The following is a 17,861-nucleotide window of genomic DNA, read 5'->3' on the forward strand; positions in this document are numbered from 1 at the left end:
ACTAATAACCAGTAAACAGTCAAATATGACTGATCATTTTTAACCTGAATAATTATGATCAAGAGCAGATTTAACTTTAGAGAAAGGAAGATATATTCCAACCTTTCTCTCCTAGTTACCTAAGTCTTACCCTCAATCCCAAATCTGGCTGTAATTCTGGGTAATTTCAGAATCCACAGAGAACCACGTTCCATACCCCAGTCACTGTTTGCCTTTGTCTCATCATCAGGGGTCTTCTCCTCTCTTCTGCAGTGTCCCATTCCTGCAGGCACTCCCTGGACCATGCTACCCTCTGGAACTGCTTCACCTCTAAAATATAAAACATATATCCCACTCTGGCCACTCTACCCTTCAAGTCACTCACTATGTTGTTCCCAACACACCTTCTCTTCAACCTGTCTGGAATGTCATTTCACTGATCCCTCTGCTGTCTCTCTAGAGTCCCCTTTTGTTTTATGCTTCCAACTTAGATTCCAAGATCCAACATTGCAACTAGTTTTGTGCCACTGTCCTTTGATTAGCACCGTCCTGGCCAAACACAATCCAGGACAATCCCAGTTGTTCACCTGCACTAGAAATGCTGAGAGCTCCTAGGGAAAAAATCATACATTCCATTCTATCTTTATCAAAACTCTTGGTCACCTAACTTAGCAGCAATATTTCCTGGAAATCCTAAATTGGATGCATGGTTGGATGGATGAGTGGAATGATAATGTAGATGGAGAAGAAACTCTGGGCCCTTTCTTATGCTTTACAGACGGATAACCCTTAGCCTAGCATTTCTGATTTTACTTCAGAACATACGGCTTTATTTTCCTTTCAGGTAGATGCATCTGTACTGCTCATAATTCACAAACACAAGACACTCTCCTGCCCTCAGAGCCTTGTCCATTAGTTAGTGATCAAAATTAAAAGAGGAGAAACTTTTCTGGGGAATGAGCAAGCTCCAAAAGAGTGGAGAAGGAAGAAGGAATTTCAGGAAAATGTTGTTTCTGTATCAGAAAGAGATTGCCTGAGATGGAACTAACTGTGATATGAGCCATGAAAGAGGAAATGGAGGTATGTAGTGGCTTGTGTCTGCTAGGTTCTAAATCAGTGTCAACACAGGGTTATTGTCTTGGGGGAGTTTAGCTGTCATCCATTCATCAGCAAATACTTATTGAACACCCTCTATTTGTCAGACACCCTTTAAGGAGTTAGGAGAACAGGAGTGAATAAGCCAATGTCCCTGCTCTCAAGGAGCTCACATTCTAATGGGAAAAAAAGATTATAAATAAATAAATGAGAAAATTTTAACCAATGATACATAAAAAGAAGAAAATGAAACAGGACTATGACTAAAGACAGTGAATGGGGAAGGGGAAGGTTCTTGTCTTATCCAGGAAGTGGTAGCATTTGAGCTGAAAACTAAATGATGAGAAAATAACTATCCATATGAAAATCTCAAACTTTGGAAGATAAAGGACACTTGAAACTGTTTACTTCTATGTGTGGACTTTTGCAGGATGGCTATGAATAACCTGAGAAATGCAGTACAGAGGAAAGCATTCTGGAATTGGGGTCAGAAGATCTGAGTTCAAAGCCTGTTTGTATCACTTTGCAAACTATTTGGCCTTAGGCAAGTTACTTAACTTTCTTGATCCTCTAGTTCCTTCATCTGTAACATTGGGAATACAATAGCCTATTTCATAGGAACATGTATACAGTACTCTGTGTGATACTTGGGATACAATGGTGAGCAAAAACAGACAGTGTGGTAGATGAGATGTAAAATGACAACTTGACAAGTGGTATGAGAGAGGTAGACCATGCTAAGAGAATCTAAAACAGAGGGATCTGACCTAATAAGAGAGGTCATGAAAGGCATCCTGAGGATAGGACTTGAGTTGTAATCTGAATGGTAGCAAAGCATTAACTAAGCAAAAACCAGGGAGGGAGTAGTGGTCCAGATAGAGAGGCTAGTATGTGCAAAGGCCCTGTGGGCAGTGGGAGCATGTTGAATGTAAGGAGCTGAAAGAGGCTCAGTTAGGCTGGAGCATAGGGGGCAAAGGAGCACAGGGAGAGTGTGCTGCCTGAGGGTACTGACGAGATTGGGGGCTGGAAGCAGGGAGAAGACCAGAGGGTAGATTTAGATTTTGCAGGACCTTGTAGGCCATTTTAATGAATTTTATCTTTATTCGAAGCACTGGAATGTGTCTTAAGACTTTTAAGCAGGGACTGATATGATTCTATTTGTGTTTTGAAAATATTCTGGTGGCAGTAGGGAGAATGGGTTAGAGGGAGGGCCGAAGGGGATGCTCATTGCCCAGTTAAGTGGCTACTGCAACATAACTCCAGGTGACCAAAGGCTGGTGGCTTGGACTACCACTGTGGTGGTGGAGATGGGAGAAATGGACAAATTCAAGAGATATTTAGGAGGTAAAATCAATAGGACTGGGTGGTAGATTGTCTGTGATGTGGTATAGAAGAAGGGGTGTCGAGATGACTCCTGAATTTCTGCTGGCACGTTAGATCAAGGTTTCTCAATGGTGGTACTATTGACGTTCTGACCCAGATAATTCTTTGTTGCGGGAGACTGTCTCATGTGTTATACGATGGGCAGTAGCATCACTGGCCTCTATTCACTCGATGCCAGTAGGCCCCACCCCTAGTCATGACAGCCAATGATGTCTCCAGACATCGTCAAATGTCCCCTGGGGGGCAAAACAGACCCAAGTTGAGACCACTCGTCTACTTGGATGCTGTCCGGTGTCATTCACCAAGACTGGGAAACATTGGAATAGGACTGTGTCAGTATTATAGAATGTCACTAAAAGTCACTACAACAACACAGACATTTAATTATCTTACATGACAATAAGTCAAGGGGAATTAATTCAGCAACTCTATGGGTATCTTGGCTTTCCCGTCATGATCACAAGACGGCTGCCACAGCTTCAAGCATCATATCTTCACATAACACCTTCCAAACAGGTCTGGCAGGTGATCCTCGCAAAGGTCTCTTTTTGTCAGGGAGGAAAATATTTCCCATTAATAAATATAGCACACTTCTCTCCAGGTTCCACTGGCCAGAACTAGGTCACAGACCTAATCCCCAACCAGGCACCACAAAAGGGACTGAGACTGTAATGATTGGCAAGGAGTAATGACAGTTCTTCCACTGGTCCCAGAAGGGGCATCCTTCTTGGGCATATGCTGCCCAGAAACCAAGACAGATGGACCTGCTGTCAGCAGGGACAGAGGCTGAAGCAGCTGTCACAAGGACCAAGCTTGAGATATTTCATATACTTGGGATTTATTGAACACCTAACCATGGACCAACCACTGTGCTAAGTGCCAGGGAAGAAAACAAAATCTAAGCACCACTTTTATCATTTCACTCCACTCTGCTGCTTAAAACATTCGGTAAAGTAAACTCAATCCTCCATCTTCTTCACTATTTCAAAGCCCTCAGGTTTTTCAAGGTACATGTTCATAGCTGCTTGCTGCCCCGAAGCTTCCTCTCCCCTCTTTAGCTCAGAATGACTACTACTTCTTCTAAATTCAGAGAACACATTTATTCACTTTACACATATTTGTTGAATGTCTGGGCCCTGGGGATTCAATTATGCAAAAAAAGACAAGGTCCCTGCCCTCAGAGAGTCTCCATCTAGTGCCTTAGAGAGATAACTAGTCAATTACAAGAAATCATGACAAGTGTTATAAGAGGCAAAACACAGCTGCTATCAGCGCACCAAAAAGGAAACCTCAACTCATCTAAAGGTGCAGTGGGAGTGAAGGGTGAGAGAAGACATATTTTGAAGGAAATGACATTTAAGACAAGAGTTGAAGGATAAATAGAATTTAGGGAAATGAGAGTGGAGGTCAGGAGTTGGGGGGAAGGCAAGGAAGCTATTCCAAACTAGGAAAATGAGCATGTGCAAAAGGCCAGAGATGGGGAGAAGGAAAGAATTGGAAAAAAAGGAAAGAAGCTCATCATTGCTGGAGAAAAGAGTGGGAAGGGAGACCAGGGAGAGATAAGCCTAGAAAAATACAGATGGAGGCCAGGTCATGGGGGATGGTAAGCCCTTGGACTTTATCCTAAAGGAATTCATTGAAGGGCTGACATGTGTAGGTTTGCTAAATTAGAGAAGACACTCTTACTCCCTTGTTTCAATCCCTTTTCCACACTTCAGCCATGCTACCAATACAATGACCAACAAGAAGACACTGTGGCAATATGCTGGACCAAGATAGTGGTCAAGAGGAGGGTAGTGACTGAGCAGGTCAAGGACTAAGTGAATGATGGGCTGTGAGGGGTTTTAAGAAGGGGAAGGAGTCAAGGATGATGAGACTGTAGTTCTGTTTTGAGCAACTGTTGGGTTGGATGGTGGTGTCCTTTACTGAGCTAGCGAGCACAGGATAGACTTTTTGTACAAGTTACTTTGAGTGCCTCCCATAGGGCAATGAACACAGTGTGATCATTAATTAACCTTTTTTTACGGTTTTCCTCCTCCCTCCCAGGCTTCCATATCAAAACCACTCCCTACTCATCTTGGATCACACTTCTCAGATAGACCCATTTCACTCTTCTCCTTCGGATCCACACCCACATGAACACTGTAAAAAAAAAAAAAAAAAAAAAAAAAAAAGCATGGTTTTTATATTACAAGTTCTCATCATTACATGTCTCTTGAATGCAACTCGTATTTTTTGGACATCTACTGTGAACCAGGCACTGAAATACAAACAATTCCATCAGTCATCACTAGTATGGTTTTTCAGCTTACACATTTAATAATGTCAGTGATCAATGAATTGCAGTTTGTAATTGACATGAATCCAACTTCTTTTTCTTGAGTGTCTTTTATTCATTATAACACACGCACACACACACACACCCCCCTCACCTCTTTAAAGATTAATCTTTAAATACTGGCACAAAATCCGTGTCAGTTCTGGGCATCCTCCACGTGATCTTTTATGCGTGTGCATTATTTACAAGATGCAATTTCACTACTTGAGGTTACCCGGTACTAATTTTATAATCCTGTGTCACTACATAATGAAGCATGGGGCTCGGAATACACAATATGTAAGTAGTACCATGCCTGGATGAAGCATCAAAGAGAGAATGGTGAACTTAAAGGACCTTTAAAACATCTTGAAGCAATAACAAGCCATAGATTGAGGCAGGGGCGTTTTTAAACAATCTCAGGACTAAAACAATTGAACCAATTTGTCCTTTGTTCTTTTTATTGCATTCCTTATTACATTAATACAACTTAAAAAGAAAATCAAAAAGCATTAAACTCTAGAACCAAGCTATACAAAGTCCTCCAAAGACCTGTCTTTGGACAGAAAGCGCCTTTCCATCGCCTGGCTCGCAGCGCCGTGAAGGCCACTAAGCACGCTCGCGCTTGGTCCCAGGGAAGCACCATGAAACGAAAGGTCGCCAGGCCGAGCCCTTCGCCGGCCCCGGCTTCTCGCTTTGGGCGGGAGGATCCGAACAGAAGTTTGCCAAGTTTTCAGGCGGGCCTGGCTGAGCAAATGCTGCCACTGGCAGCTGCCTTCTTGCCCCGGGGACAGACCCAACCCGTGCGAGGTTTGCCTCGGGGGCCTCCGGGCGCTCAAAACAGCGACAAGGAGGTCCCAGAGTCCCGGGGCACAAAGAACCAGCGCGCCAAGAGGATGTCGATGACCATGGAAATTCTGGACCATTTTAAGCTTTAAGGCAGCCTAATTGCCCTTCCGTCCCCCTTCCCCAACGCTCTTTCTCTCCCGAATCCGTTCCCGACCATCTGTTCCCTCACCACCGAAGCCTTTTACGCCTTCTTTCTTTTTTTAATTTAAGAGTTGCATTTACTCGGCCTAGGAGGGGCCGCGCTGGCCGTGAGGCCCAGTCCTGCCCGCCGCGCCCGGGGCCGCCCTTCCCGCCGGGGCCGGCTGATTGATGGCCCCGGCCAGCCCGGGTCGCCGCCTCGGCTCGCCCGCGAGTCTAGGCTGTATGTTTTGGAAGCGGCGCAGCGGGTTGCAGCCCAGTGACGCCCGGAACGGGCAGCGCCGCCCTTCCTTTCCCCCGGGCTCGGGCGGCGGCGCGGCGGCGGGTCCCGGGCGGGCGGGGCGCGGCCTCTAGGGCGGAGGGCGCTGGGCGGAGGGTGCGGGGATGGGGCGCGGGCGGGGCCTCCGGGGCGGGGGCGTAGGGCGTGCGCGCCGGGTCCGCCACGCTAAACCAGGGCGGAGGACGGGGGGCGGAGGCCGCGCCGTGCACGCCCAGCCCCACGGCTGCGCCGCGCCTCGCGGGACAGGTTCGGCCGGCGGGGCGGCGCCCGGCTCGGGGGAATAATGACTGTGTGTCAGGCCGTCCCCGGGTGACTGGGCGGGCCGGGGCGGAGGCGGCGCGGGAGGCGGGGGTGGCGGGGGAAGGGTGCAGGGCGGGGTGCGTGTTTGCGCGAGTGACTCGGCCGACCCCTCCGGCGGCTGCCTCCACCCAAGTGGGTGGGGACCCGCCCAACCCGGGCGGCTGCGGCTGCTCCCTCTCCCCTCCCTGACCCTCCCACCCCGGGTTCCAGCCTCTACTTACCCCGCCAGCCTCGGGAGGCTCGCAGAGCGAGCGGCGCCGGCGTCATGTGACTGCCCGGAGTTGGTGCCAGGAGCCAGAGGGGAGCCAGGAACGGAGCCGCGCGGAGCCCGGGCCCGAGCCGGAGCGCAACGCAAGCGCCCGCCGAGCCGAGCCGAGCCGTACCGCGCCTGTCGCACGCGCGCCCATCCCCGTCCCCTGCGGCCGCCGCCGCTGATCGGACTGGAGCGCTGACATTACTGCATTCGCGGGACTCACGGAAGCCCGGAGCCGGGCCTTTATTTCTTGTCTGCTGCGCTCAGCACCGCGGTTCTCAAAGTAAGTCCCCATTCCCTTACTTTTCTTTCACGCCCGACTCCAGCCTCCCCCCTTTTCGGCGTGACTAGTTTAATATTTTTTTAATGGGGGTGGGGTGCATGGTGAATAGGTTTAAGGGGGTGTAGGGTAGGGGTGGGGGCGCCTGTGGGCTTGGGAAAGTGCAACAGCTTCTCGCAGCTGGGGGTGGGGGCGGAGAGGGAGGCGAGGGGGAGGGAGCCCCGTGCTAAGCGGTCTTAAGTGGGACCGGTCATGGTGAGAAAACCCACCGCGCGGATCCGGGGTTCGGGGGGAGCCAGGCTGGCGGCGCCTGCCACGGCCCCCAGGAGGGTCTCTGGTCCGGGGAGGGCGCGGGCGGGGCCTCACCTGTGTGGTCCCCTGGCCGCCGCCTGCCCGCCCGCGATTCCCTCCAAAGCCCCAGAAATCAGCGTTCGCTGCGTGTGGCAACGTTGTTTGGAGAAAGGTAGCGCCGAGGCCGCCGCGCGCTCCCGCTCCTCCCCCTCTCGGTCCCCCGCTCCCGCGCCCTCCCCCTCCCCGCCCTCCTCCGGTGCCCCCCGCCATCCCCCTGCCGGCCGGGGCGCGCGGGTGCTTGCCCGGCGGAGCAAACTTGGAGCAGCCTCTGGGCCCTCTGGGAAGAAACTTGGGCAGTTGGGAGTGGAGGCAGCATCCCGTTTTCGGTGCTGGAGTCCAAGCGGTGCCAGGGCGTCCGGATCCTTTGGGGCAGGAGAAAAGAGCTGGCTGGGTTTGGCGAGTCCTCCTCGGAACACGGAGAGAACCTGCCGCAGTGCCTGGAGCAAGGATTGCAGCGTAGCTGGAGGCGGAGAGTGCCTTAGGGCAACTGCCTGCAGCTTTAGGGACCCGAGCCCAGGTGTGGGCCGCGTAGCTGATCCCTGGACCAGCACTCCTGGGACCTAACCAGCAGTTCAGAGTAGCTTTCTGTGATGGTTAATTATAATACTTGCAGTTGTTATGTTTGTGTATTAGGCGGTTAATAAGGAGAACACTCTTTCTGCTTTAAATTTTACAGCAATGTGCAATAATGCTGAAGGGAGAACATGTGAATGGGACTTAGTTTTATTAAGTCAGGTTAAATGGAAATGGGAAATTGCTCCCCTTCTTGTAGTTCGCTAAAATAAACATTTTCACTGAATTTTTTACCAACTCTGAAATTTTTTTTTCATTAATATTACCCAAGACGCTTTAAAAATTGATTATGTTCTTAAAAGTCTGGTATCTGAAGAAAAGTATGAAGTGATTTTCTGACTTCATTAGATTTACTGTCTGTAATTACTAAGCGAAATCAAGTGGGGAATAGGCCGGTTGCTCATTATTATTGGGTTTTCCACAGAGCAGTTTTGTGCTGTCCTTTTCTGAGTGCTTTATGTATGAATTTGAGAAGAATTTTTTGAGAAATCCATCTGGATGATAGTGAAGACTTGATTGGGGGGCTTGGAGGGGGTGCAGAATTTTGATGGCATTAACATCTCCAAAATTTTGAGTTCGTATTTTTAAAGAAAGTTGACAAATCAGTTTTTTTTGGCTTGAGACAAGAAGTATGATAGTTGGCCTTAGGCTGTTCATAGAAATGTGAAATAAAATGTTTTATCAATTAAAACTGCCTAGAGAAACTGATTTCTCAGTTTCTATGTATGTTCTTTGGGGGTTGCTGTAGAACTATTAGAAAAATAACAAAGAGAAGTAGGTGCTTACACAAAACCTTGTCTGATATAAAACAGCAACATAGCTTTGGAGAAAGCTATTGTTTGTTTTTCACTGCAAAGTTTCTAATTGAAAATCCAGTCTTTTGGTTGCTATGGGCACAATGATGCCCCCTGCCCCTTTATTTTAACTTGTAGTTATGTCTATACACAGATCTCAAAATTTCAGATAATGGAAAGCTGAGTTAAACAGTCCTGCTTAACAGAGTAGAGAGAAATAATGAGAAAGGGCTAGGAGAGAATTTCTCTACCCTAAAAATTCCTAAGAAAATAGACCTATTAGAATATCTTTTAAAAGTTGGCACCCTGTTCTACAGATTGTATAACAATTTTGGATTAAGTGAAATGTCAGGAATGGAATCACATTCTCCAAGGTGAATTTCTGTAGATGTGTATACATTGGAACAGATGTGCAGCTGTGTGCAAATATGTCCATAACTGCAATTGGAAAAGACAGTGAAAACTTGGGGTGACTAGATGTTTCACAGTCCGTGTCTTGGAATTTAGTTGGGTGACTGAGGGACACTTAAAATTGATCTAATTTTCCATTATGTGGGATAACCCTATTGTAATCTGAATTCTTAACGGAAGTGCTCTGTTTTTTCCTCAAGATGCTCTGAGCAATGATAATCATTACCCTAAACCGGAATTTGATCAGGCTGGAGACCAGCCATTGGCATGGGGGAGAAAGGGACAAAAGAAATCTGGAGGGAGGCTGGTGTTAATTATGAGGGTCTCTGCTGCTTGAATATGATAAAATCACATGTTCACTTATGATGTTTACTGTATGTAGCAGCTCCTATTTGTAAATAGGGCAGGTCCCCTGTATAAAGCTGGTGTTATTATTCACACCCATAGAACAAACACCTCCACTCCCCTGTTGTTGTCTTAAAAAACTCCAGCTGCTCATGAATATAGGGTCAGGGAGGGCCGGCTAAATGTTTCTCTGTGCTTTCTCTCCAGCACAGCCAGCAGAGCTGTTTCCTGTTCTTTGTTTCAAGGCTGGGGTTTGCGTCATACATTCCAAGTGGCATATGTGTGCTCTTTCCTGTTTCAGGCTGCTTTCTGGTAGATCAGTAGCCCAGTCCAGCCCATGGTCCCTGCCCCTCAACTCCATATCCCCACCCAGGGAGTTATCATGTCTCTACACACTCGCGATTGCTTAAGATGCCTGTGTTATGTCATAATGAGCAGTCAGTTAACCTTTTAACATATACCCTTTGCTCCAGTGTGTCTATATGGGTGAATAAATACTTTTTTACCTTTTTTTAAATTATTATTTTCATTGCCAAATTGTCATTTTGAAACATCTGTGTGCATGATGAAGAAATCTAAAAAAGGTTGTTTTTTGTTTGTTTTTTGTGTTATTTTTGAAAACATATTCTTGTTTTGAGGTGGGTAATGTGTGTGTTTGTTTTGAGATAGGCATTTTGCCCCGAAGCTATCAATTTTGCATTGGTGTTAACACCTTAAAGAGTTTAGAATACCTAGCATTATTGAAAGATGTGGCCCACCCATGTTCATTTCACAGGAGGCAGGAGGCTCAGGGTTTAGGAGGCTTCATTGAATGGGGAATTTAAACAGTCTTGGCAGTCTGGGCCGGCTTGGATGTCCTTGCTTATGTTTTAAAGAAGAGATCTTTAGAAAAATGATTGAAGTACGTACGACATTGGCTATATTGAGAAAATCCCATGATTATTTCTTTTTAAAAGCACAGATTTAAATACCAGGATAAATTTTTTTTTTAAGGACAAAGATTTTACTCTTTCTAGAGCTGATTTCCAATCTGTTCTGAGAATTAAAAGCTCACAGAAAAAGGAGAACTAGAAATAAGAAATCCATTTAACGATAGTTTGGAGAATTTTAATCTTATTTTTTCAAAACAGAAGAGAGTTCTATTTTTTACAAAGACAACTTTTTCATAATTCTTTTTTTTTTTTTTGGTATAGTCTTCGAATTTGTGTGTTGACTATTTAAAACGTACCTTAAATTACTTCCCTCTTGGTTCTTCAGTAAGTTATGATAGACATTTTCATTTGTAAAAGAAGATATTTGGCAAGTTTATTTTTAAATTTCTTATTTTTGGATTATCTTTAAAATCTGGGAATTATCTAGTGTTCCCTAATGGAATTAAAGAGTTGCTGAGGCAGCAAATCAGGGCCTGTTCTAAAAAGTGATGAAAAAGTACTTTGGTTTTAAACTTCGCATCCCGCTGTATTCTTTCTTTATGGAAATATAAAATATGATATTAAGAAAGATGCTAGGATCAAGTAGTACACTACTGGGAACCTTACTTGAAAAAACATGGGATTTTTGTAAAGTCTCAGGAAAAATTTTTCTTTCTCCTTTGGGGAAAACAAATTTTAATATTAAGCTGACTTGCAGGCCAAAACGCCTTTAACAGTCATAACCCAAATTGATCCAGTTTTTTTAATTCCAAAATTGTTAACAAGCCTGTATAGGCTCTCCCCTAGGCATTCTTTCCTTTCCTTTTTTTTTTTTCTTCTTGTGGGGAGAGGTAGTTAATAGAGATGATTAGAGTCTAATATCTCCTATCAGGAAATTTGCAGATTTTTAAATGCTAAAGTAAGCAATTGGGAAAATTGTGCCAGTAGTTTCATAGTTATAATTACCCCCAAAATGGGGATAATAGTTTCATCTTATGACCATATAAATCATTATTTAGTTCAACTCCATTTGTCTCCATCCACCCTTTAGATACAACATTTCCAAGTCAGCATTTTTGCTTTAAAATGAACAGCTTAGGTGGTATTTCTTACTTGCTGTTTTCAGACCTAGTTGTGTTGAAAGGAGGAAAAAATAAAGACAAGCAAGCTCATCCTTTAAATGATAAGAACTACATTATTCTGGAATTTGGGTTTCCTTCCGCAGTGCTTCATGTATCATTGGTAATAGCTTTAAAAAAAAAAATCCTTATAGTCTTATCTTTAAAAAAAAAATGATACCTGGTTAGCTAATATGGAATATTCTAGTCAAAATTCATCTTGGGAGTCAGTTGGAAGAGAAAGGTTGCCCTGGTCTTCAGTGTCTTTAATTTCAAGCCGGATCTGTCCCCTGTCCCCTTTATTAGACCCTGGTTCTCATCTTAAGCAGTAATGCTGGAGCTTGAGACAGGAAACCAGACTGCAATCTGCCCTGATAAGGGAGAGCATTGTCTAAAGGAGGTAGCCCTGCTCCCCCACGCCCAACTCTCCTTCCTTGAAATTTAGTAGTAATAAAAGAGACACAATGCTATAGAAACAGTTTCTGAACCAGAACTAGGACTGTTTTCTCCCAAAGCAAAAAAAAAAATATGTATATATATCCCTTTAACTAACTCCTACCAATTCTGGAATGTCAGCATGGTTAGCAGTGGAACATTAAAAAGGTATCTGTATGCTTTGTATCCTTTGGTGAAAGTTTTCAGTAGTAAAGTTCTTTCCTTTAGCGAAGCAGGTTCCTGGAGCTTTTTGAAAGTCACTCCATTGTGTTGTCAGGCAGAATACATTATCAGTTTCCCCATCTAATTATTTAGGGGGCAAGGATTGGAGGCAGAGTGTAGTAGCCCATGCGTTCTGTGTAACCCCTGGATCTAGCCCTTACCCATATTTCCAAGAGGGGGGTGCTCCCTAAGGCACCCCCCCCACCCCACCCCTCGCCATGAGGAAGACTGGGAGGAAGTTCAGCTCCGGCTGGGAGATGCTCAAGGCAGATAGCCAATCTCTGGAGGGCCTGGGGACCTCCTCGGGGATGGCCTGGAGCTAGTCTAGACCCTTATCAGTGGAGTTGGGCAAAATCTACGCATGAGAGAGTCAAATTGCCATTGAGATCCCTGCATTCTACCCTGGAGAGCGACTTGGGGATCAAGTGTGGGGATTTTCTGTCTTTGGGCCTATTCTCTCTTCTCTCTCCTAACTACTGTCCTTTAAGTCTAATCACTGAAATCCATTCCTTTATCTGCTCTTGCACTTTACATCCTGGGAACTTTCAAAACTTCGCACCCCAAAATGGCATCCATTAATAAGTTCAAGTTTCTGTTCCCCTTATTCTCCAAACAAGGGAGTTTTTCCTCTCCTGAGCCTCCCAAAGACTGAATTTTGTTAATTTTTAGAAGACGATTTTCAGGCCAGCTTCACTGGCCCCTGGGTACGTTTTGCTTTGTGAGACACCTGGTGTACAATCATTTCGAGGCCCTTGCCCTTAATTTTATCGTAGCATGTAAGAACTGTAGCTTGACTTCCATTCATTTATTCATCTGGCAAATATTTATGGGGCACCTACTCATTAGAGGTAATCTCAAATTATGTGCAATCATTATTCTTAGTTATGCCACAGGACGGAGTAGATCTGCAGTGATCTAACCTGGAAAGGCATTTTGAAATCTTAATTGCCTGCTGGAACCTTCCTATATCATGGCTTAACTTGGACCAATGTGGATCTGCGCCTCTCCCGCACGCTCCATTCTGGGGGAGTTACCCCAGTGAGAGGTGACTGGACCTCAAAGTCAGCCCCACAGCCCAGACTCCAAGGCAGAACAGAGAGCACCCTGAGTCTGGAGGCTGCCACACTTCTGTTCTTGGCTGTAGCTTCAACCAGCTCTGTGAATTTGGGCGAGTCATTTCACCTCTGTGCCTCCATTTCCTCATTTTCTAAAACAGGGATAAGGACCTGACCCTTCCACCTTTGTACAATTATTATGAGGATTTCCGTATTTACTTGGGTAAAGCTGCCAATTTTTCTCAGCATTTTTATGGACCGATTGCAGGTGCATTGGCTAGGAAGGATGATAGCCTAATTTGGGGCCTCCAGAATGTGTCTTTTGATCTTGCGTCCAAGCATGCACACTGAGAGAGAGGTAGGCAGCAGGGGCCAGTTGGGAGGAGCTGAAACTGCTGCTACTGTAAATACACATTCTCCGTGTTTCGTATCCTCCACGTACAAAGCTTCTCACACAAATCACTACCCTGTTACTGCTGCTTGTGGTGTGACATTGGCCTCTGCGTGGAGAGGCAGGACAGAGGAGTGCCAAGTCCACCAGCCTTGAAGTCAGACTACCTTGGATTGAAATCCTGACTCTACAACTGAGCTGTCTGATCTTTGGCAGATTACTTTATCTCTTTGTGTTCCAGTATTCACATCAGTAAAATGGGAAAGTAAGTGGTACCCACCTCCTAGGGATTAAAACAACATGATCCGTGTAAAGAGCAGCCTCTGGAGATGCTCAGCAGGAACTCTGTGGCATCGCTTTGCCCCTAACTTTCCTTAGTCTACCTAAGTGTCCTTTGAAAAGCCTGATGTTCATCCCTCCCACCCCTTCCCCTGCATTCCCTCCTCCTCCTCCTCCCCCTCTCCTTTCTATTTTAGGTTTTAAAACAGAGAGTAGAGACCTTGACAGTAGACTTGTTTAGAAGTCCTCTCTGGGTGGGTGATTAAAAAAAAAATTCTTTGAAGATGATACTGATAAAGTTTCTGGAGGGCCCATAGCAAGGTTACTGCTAGGAGCAATAACTTTTTGTTAAGAAAGTTTGGCTTAATAGGTTTCCCCTAAGATTAGGGCGCCCCACCCTATTATTTATTTAGGGGAGACTTCAAGTGCATTCATAGGGAAATAGAAATGACTGTAGAGCACCTACTATGTGCAAATGCTCTGATAATCGCAAACCAGCCTGTGGTGTAATCTTTGGGGAGTGGGGACGGAGTCCTCTAAAGAAATATAAGGTGCTCTTGTCCTTCAGTTGCTCCAGCCCAGGTGGTAGAACAAGTCAAAGCATTTGGAAAGTTAAAAGCTCCAACATATCTAGGTAAGACGAGGCAGACTCAGATCTTCCAGGGAGCCATCAGCTGGCTGCACAGAGCAGGGAGGGCCTTGAGCTGGCCTTTGAAGAATTAGGAGGATTTAGATAAGCCGGAAGGGGGTGGGGGTGCTTCCACGCTGTTTGCTCAGCATCAGGGCCAAAAATGAACAAAGGGGGTGGCGGTGGGGGAAGGGAAGGAAGGACGGGGCGGTGGGCATGAGGGGTACTCGGTGCAGCTGGTTGGAAGGGAGGGTGCCGAAGATGGGCGTTTGAGTCTACTCTGTAATCCACTCTGATCCCTGGGGATCCTGTTGGAGGAAGGTTTTTGAGCTTGCAAAATACTAGGTGAGAAAAAGGACTTTGGGAAATTTAGGTAGCAAGGCGATAGAAGATGGATGAAGGAGTGAAGAAACCGGGGATAGGGAGACTAGTGGAGGAAAAATCCCCCGATAGCGGAGTCTTCAGGCACCGGGGACCCAGACCCGTTTCAGCAGTAGAAATGAAAAGAGAAAGAAGGGAGGGAGGCTTTTAAGATGACCCCTAGGTTTCCATGGTGGATGACTGGAGAATAAGGCCAATGGAGTGGGGGTGGGGGGCAGCTTTTAAAGAGGCAGGAAGGAAGAGGAGGAGGATTGGGGGTTTGGACATGTTGAATTAATTCTCTTGCATAGCAGTGGTTCAGAATGCTTTTCTGTTTCTGTGTGTTTACTCTTGCAGGGAGAGGACAGTATTTTTAACTAAAGGTTGGGTGGCTCTGTGAGATAAATGTTTCATGGAGACTCCTCGGTAACCCAATGAGTTACCACCACCCTGACGGTTCTTTCTGGTTATTTGTAAGGTTCCATCCATCCTTGTTCAGGCCAGAATTTCCAGGAACTGGTTGCTGACTGGGAGCCAGTTGATCCCTCCTAGCCTCCCACTCCCTCCAGGGTGGGGCCCCATGGGTGGAGACCTCCTGGGGTGGGGTGGGGTGGGGTAGGTCTCCCATGATAGGGCACCAGAGAGGAGAGGCGATGGCCTCATGCAGGCCGCCTGGATTTGATTATATAACGCTTCACAGAAGAGACTTGTGAAGGCTTAGCCTGGGCCATACGGAAGGGCTCATGGGCAGCAGGGTTTTTTACATGAGGGGTATTTAGAACCAAAATACAGAGTTGTCAGACAGCAAGGGGTAACCTCAGTAAGGAAAATGATTAGAGGTTGCTCACATTTCTTTAAGAAGGCTGTGGGTTGCTGTTGATCAGGTGGCATTGAACTGGAGAGCTTACTCCACCCCTACTCTGTTGAGCCACAGTGTGGAAACGTGTAGGGATTTTGCTTGGTGGTTACCTTTGCACCTGTCCTTATTTACATGCAAAATCAATTGCTTCACTTAGTCTTTCCGAAGTACAGGGTGTGGGCTGAATCTTATCTGAAGCCATGTCCTGTTTGGACAAGTTGGACTCGCCTTGGCAAATCTCCACAGGGTGGAGCAGATGGGTGGAGGCAGGAAAGTAAAATTGGGTGGCTTGTTAGCAGAGAGAAGAGAGAGGGCGGATTGTTTGCTCACTGGATCATTATATTTAACCTGAAACCAATTTAACTCCTTTCCCATTTAGAAAACATTTTAATGCAAAATAATCTAATTTATGAGAGGCAAAGATTTAGAAATAGTCCATGGAACTTTTCCTTTGAAGCCAGAGGTGGGTGAAAATCATCGAGTGATATGAAAACGGGACCCATTTCCAGGTAGGTGCAGGCATTTGGCTTTTCTAAAAGGAGCCTCCAACTTTAAAAGGCCTGCTTACATCCATTCCTGTCCCCTCATTTTTCTGGGCAGGGTCCCTGGGGTACCTGCCATGAAATATTATTCAACCCGTGGGCTGGTTTTGAAGAGTTTGGGTACAGATGTGAAGGGGAAAAAGTTTTTCTGTAAGGAAGTTTAGCTACAGTTGATGTTGCTTGTCTGCCTAGCCGAGAATTACAAACACACACACATATGCACACAAAATATATGTATTTTTCCCCCTTAGTTCCTTGGAGGATGGAACGAAGATAAGGGGTGGGGGAAGGTAACCTGCTTCCTTCTTTAAAAATCCAAACACTTGGGGCACACGTAAGATGGTGTGTTGGTTTAACCATACTGTTTTTCCACCTTAACCTGACGGAGGACAACTAGTAGACAAAGATTCATTTTGAAGGAAGCAGGTAACTTGAAGCATTTAGGGTAAGGCTAGGTTGGGGGAGGATCTGCAGAAAAGGACATGGGAAAGGGAGATGAGAAGAGAGAATGCCAGAGGTAGGTCCTGCTCTATCTCCAAAAATAGAGCTGGAAACTTCCTTTTTTCTCCTTGCTCAGAGATTAGAGACTTGTAGTATTAGAACTGGTGCCGTTTTAGACATATGCAAAAACAGACTCTCTCTCATGCTTTTGAGGAAAATGCACTCATTTATAGGGTCATTTCTATAGTAAAACATGTTCTAGGTTTGAAGCAAACTGCCTTAAAAAGATTTCCTAACATGGCTGCGTCCTGTACTCCGTGTATTCCTAAGCTCTGTTGTAGGTCATGTTGTACCCTCATAAAGCCATTGTCCAGGAAGCGCCATAGTGCCTTGAATAGGACTCTGAAACTGAACTATTTGCTTCTGAAACTTCATGTAAATGATTAACCAGGCTTTTTAGTAAATAATCACACAGTTTTGCATTTTGGCAAAAATTTGACCCTTATTTTGACATCTAAACAGTCAGAAGTGTATGTGGAGAGTGTGAGGGGAAATCTTTTTCTTCCTTTTGAGAAAAATTCAGTTTTATTGAGTCTTCACAGCAAGATTGGCAAGATGACATTTGCTCCAGTTATGAAAAATTATTTTAGCCCTGATGATGTTCGTATGTTTTTACTTTTAAGCATCTTGATAGCTTAGACATTTTTTAAAAAACCTATTTTGCCACCCCCCCCTTTTTTTTTTTTTTGTCTTAAATATAGTTTTGTTGTCCTGGGATTGCTTAGCATAGCTTTAGAATGTTATTTCTGCTTAACTGGTTAAGTATAACTGAGATGTAAATGTGTTTATGATTGGAAAATAGTTGTAAGTAAAAGCAGAACCACATTTGGGGCCTTCTCATCTCTTTGATACCCACATAAAATGGTTAACAGAATTCCTGAGCCTGGTTAAAATCCACTAACATTCAAGACCCCAGGGGTTGGCAAACTTTTGTTGCCATTAGCGTCCTACTTGCTAATACTTGTCTCAGTGCACCACCTACTGGTTATACACAAGATTGCCGTTACTGTTGTGTAATAGATTTTCTACAGCATATGTAGTTTGTTTGGCATTCTTTTAAAATGATGGTAGTATCCCGAGCTCTGAGCTGTCCATGCATAACAAAAGCCACCACATTTAGGGACCCTAATTCTTCAAGTACTTAAATTAATTCTCAGTTATATGCAAGGCACTTGGGGAACACTGCAGTCAGTCTTTTCTGGTTTTAGACCA

At 45.3% G+C, this 17,861-nt stretch overlaps 2 protein-coding genes across 3 annotated transcripts in view; one reads left to right on the top strand and one right to left on the bottom strand.

Moving 5' to 3' along the window:
* LOC119530243 (putative uncharacterized protein FLJ13197) overlaps positions 1-6,892 on the bottom strand; it is a gene marked incomplete at its 5' end in the record, with an annotated part of 31,612 nt that extends 24,720 nt beyond the window's left edge. The window contains 2 exon segments of the mRNA XM_037831420.1: positions 6,563-6,704; positions 6,707-6,892. Coding sequence (XP_037687348.1) covers positions 6,563-6,704; positions 6,707-6,892 — 328 coding nt within the window.
* KLF3 (Kruppel like factor 3) overlaps positions 6,441-17,861 on the top strand; it is a 34,140-nt gene continuing 22,719 nt past the window's right edge. Inside the window, exon 1 of one of the 2 annotated variants that reach the window (XM_037829572.1) lies at positions 6,441-6,877. The gene's annotated coding sequence lies outside the window, so the exon portion shown is untranslated. Of the gene's footprint in view, positions 6,878-15,553; positions 16,116-17,861 lie in introns of those variants that run through there. The other variant, XM_037829573.1, reaches the window with a different exon arrangement.

Source organism: Choloepus didactylus, chromosome 3 (genome assembly GCF_015220235.1).
Source record: "Choloepus didactylus isolate mChoDid1 chromosome 3, mChoDid1.pri, whole genome shotgun sequence".
Lineage (NCBI taxonomy): Eukaryota > Metazoa > Chordata > Mammalia > Pilosa > Megalonychidae > Choloepus > Choloepus didactylus.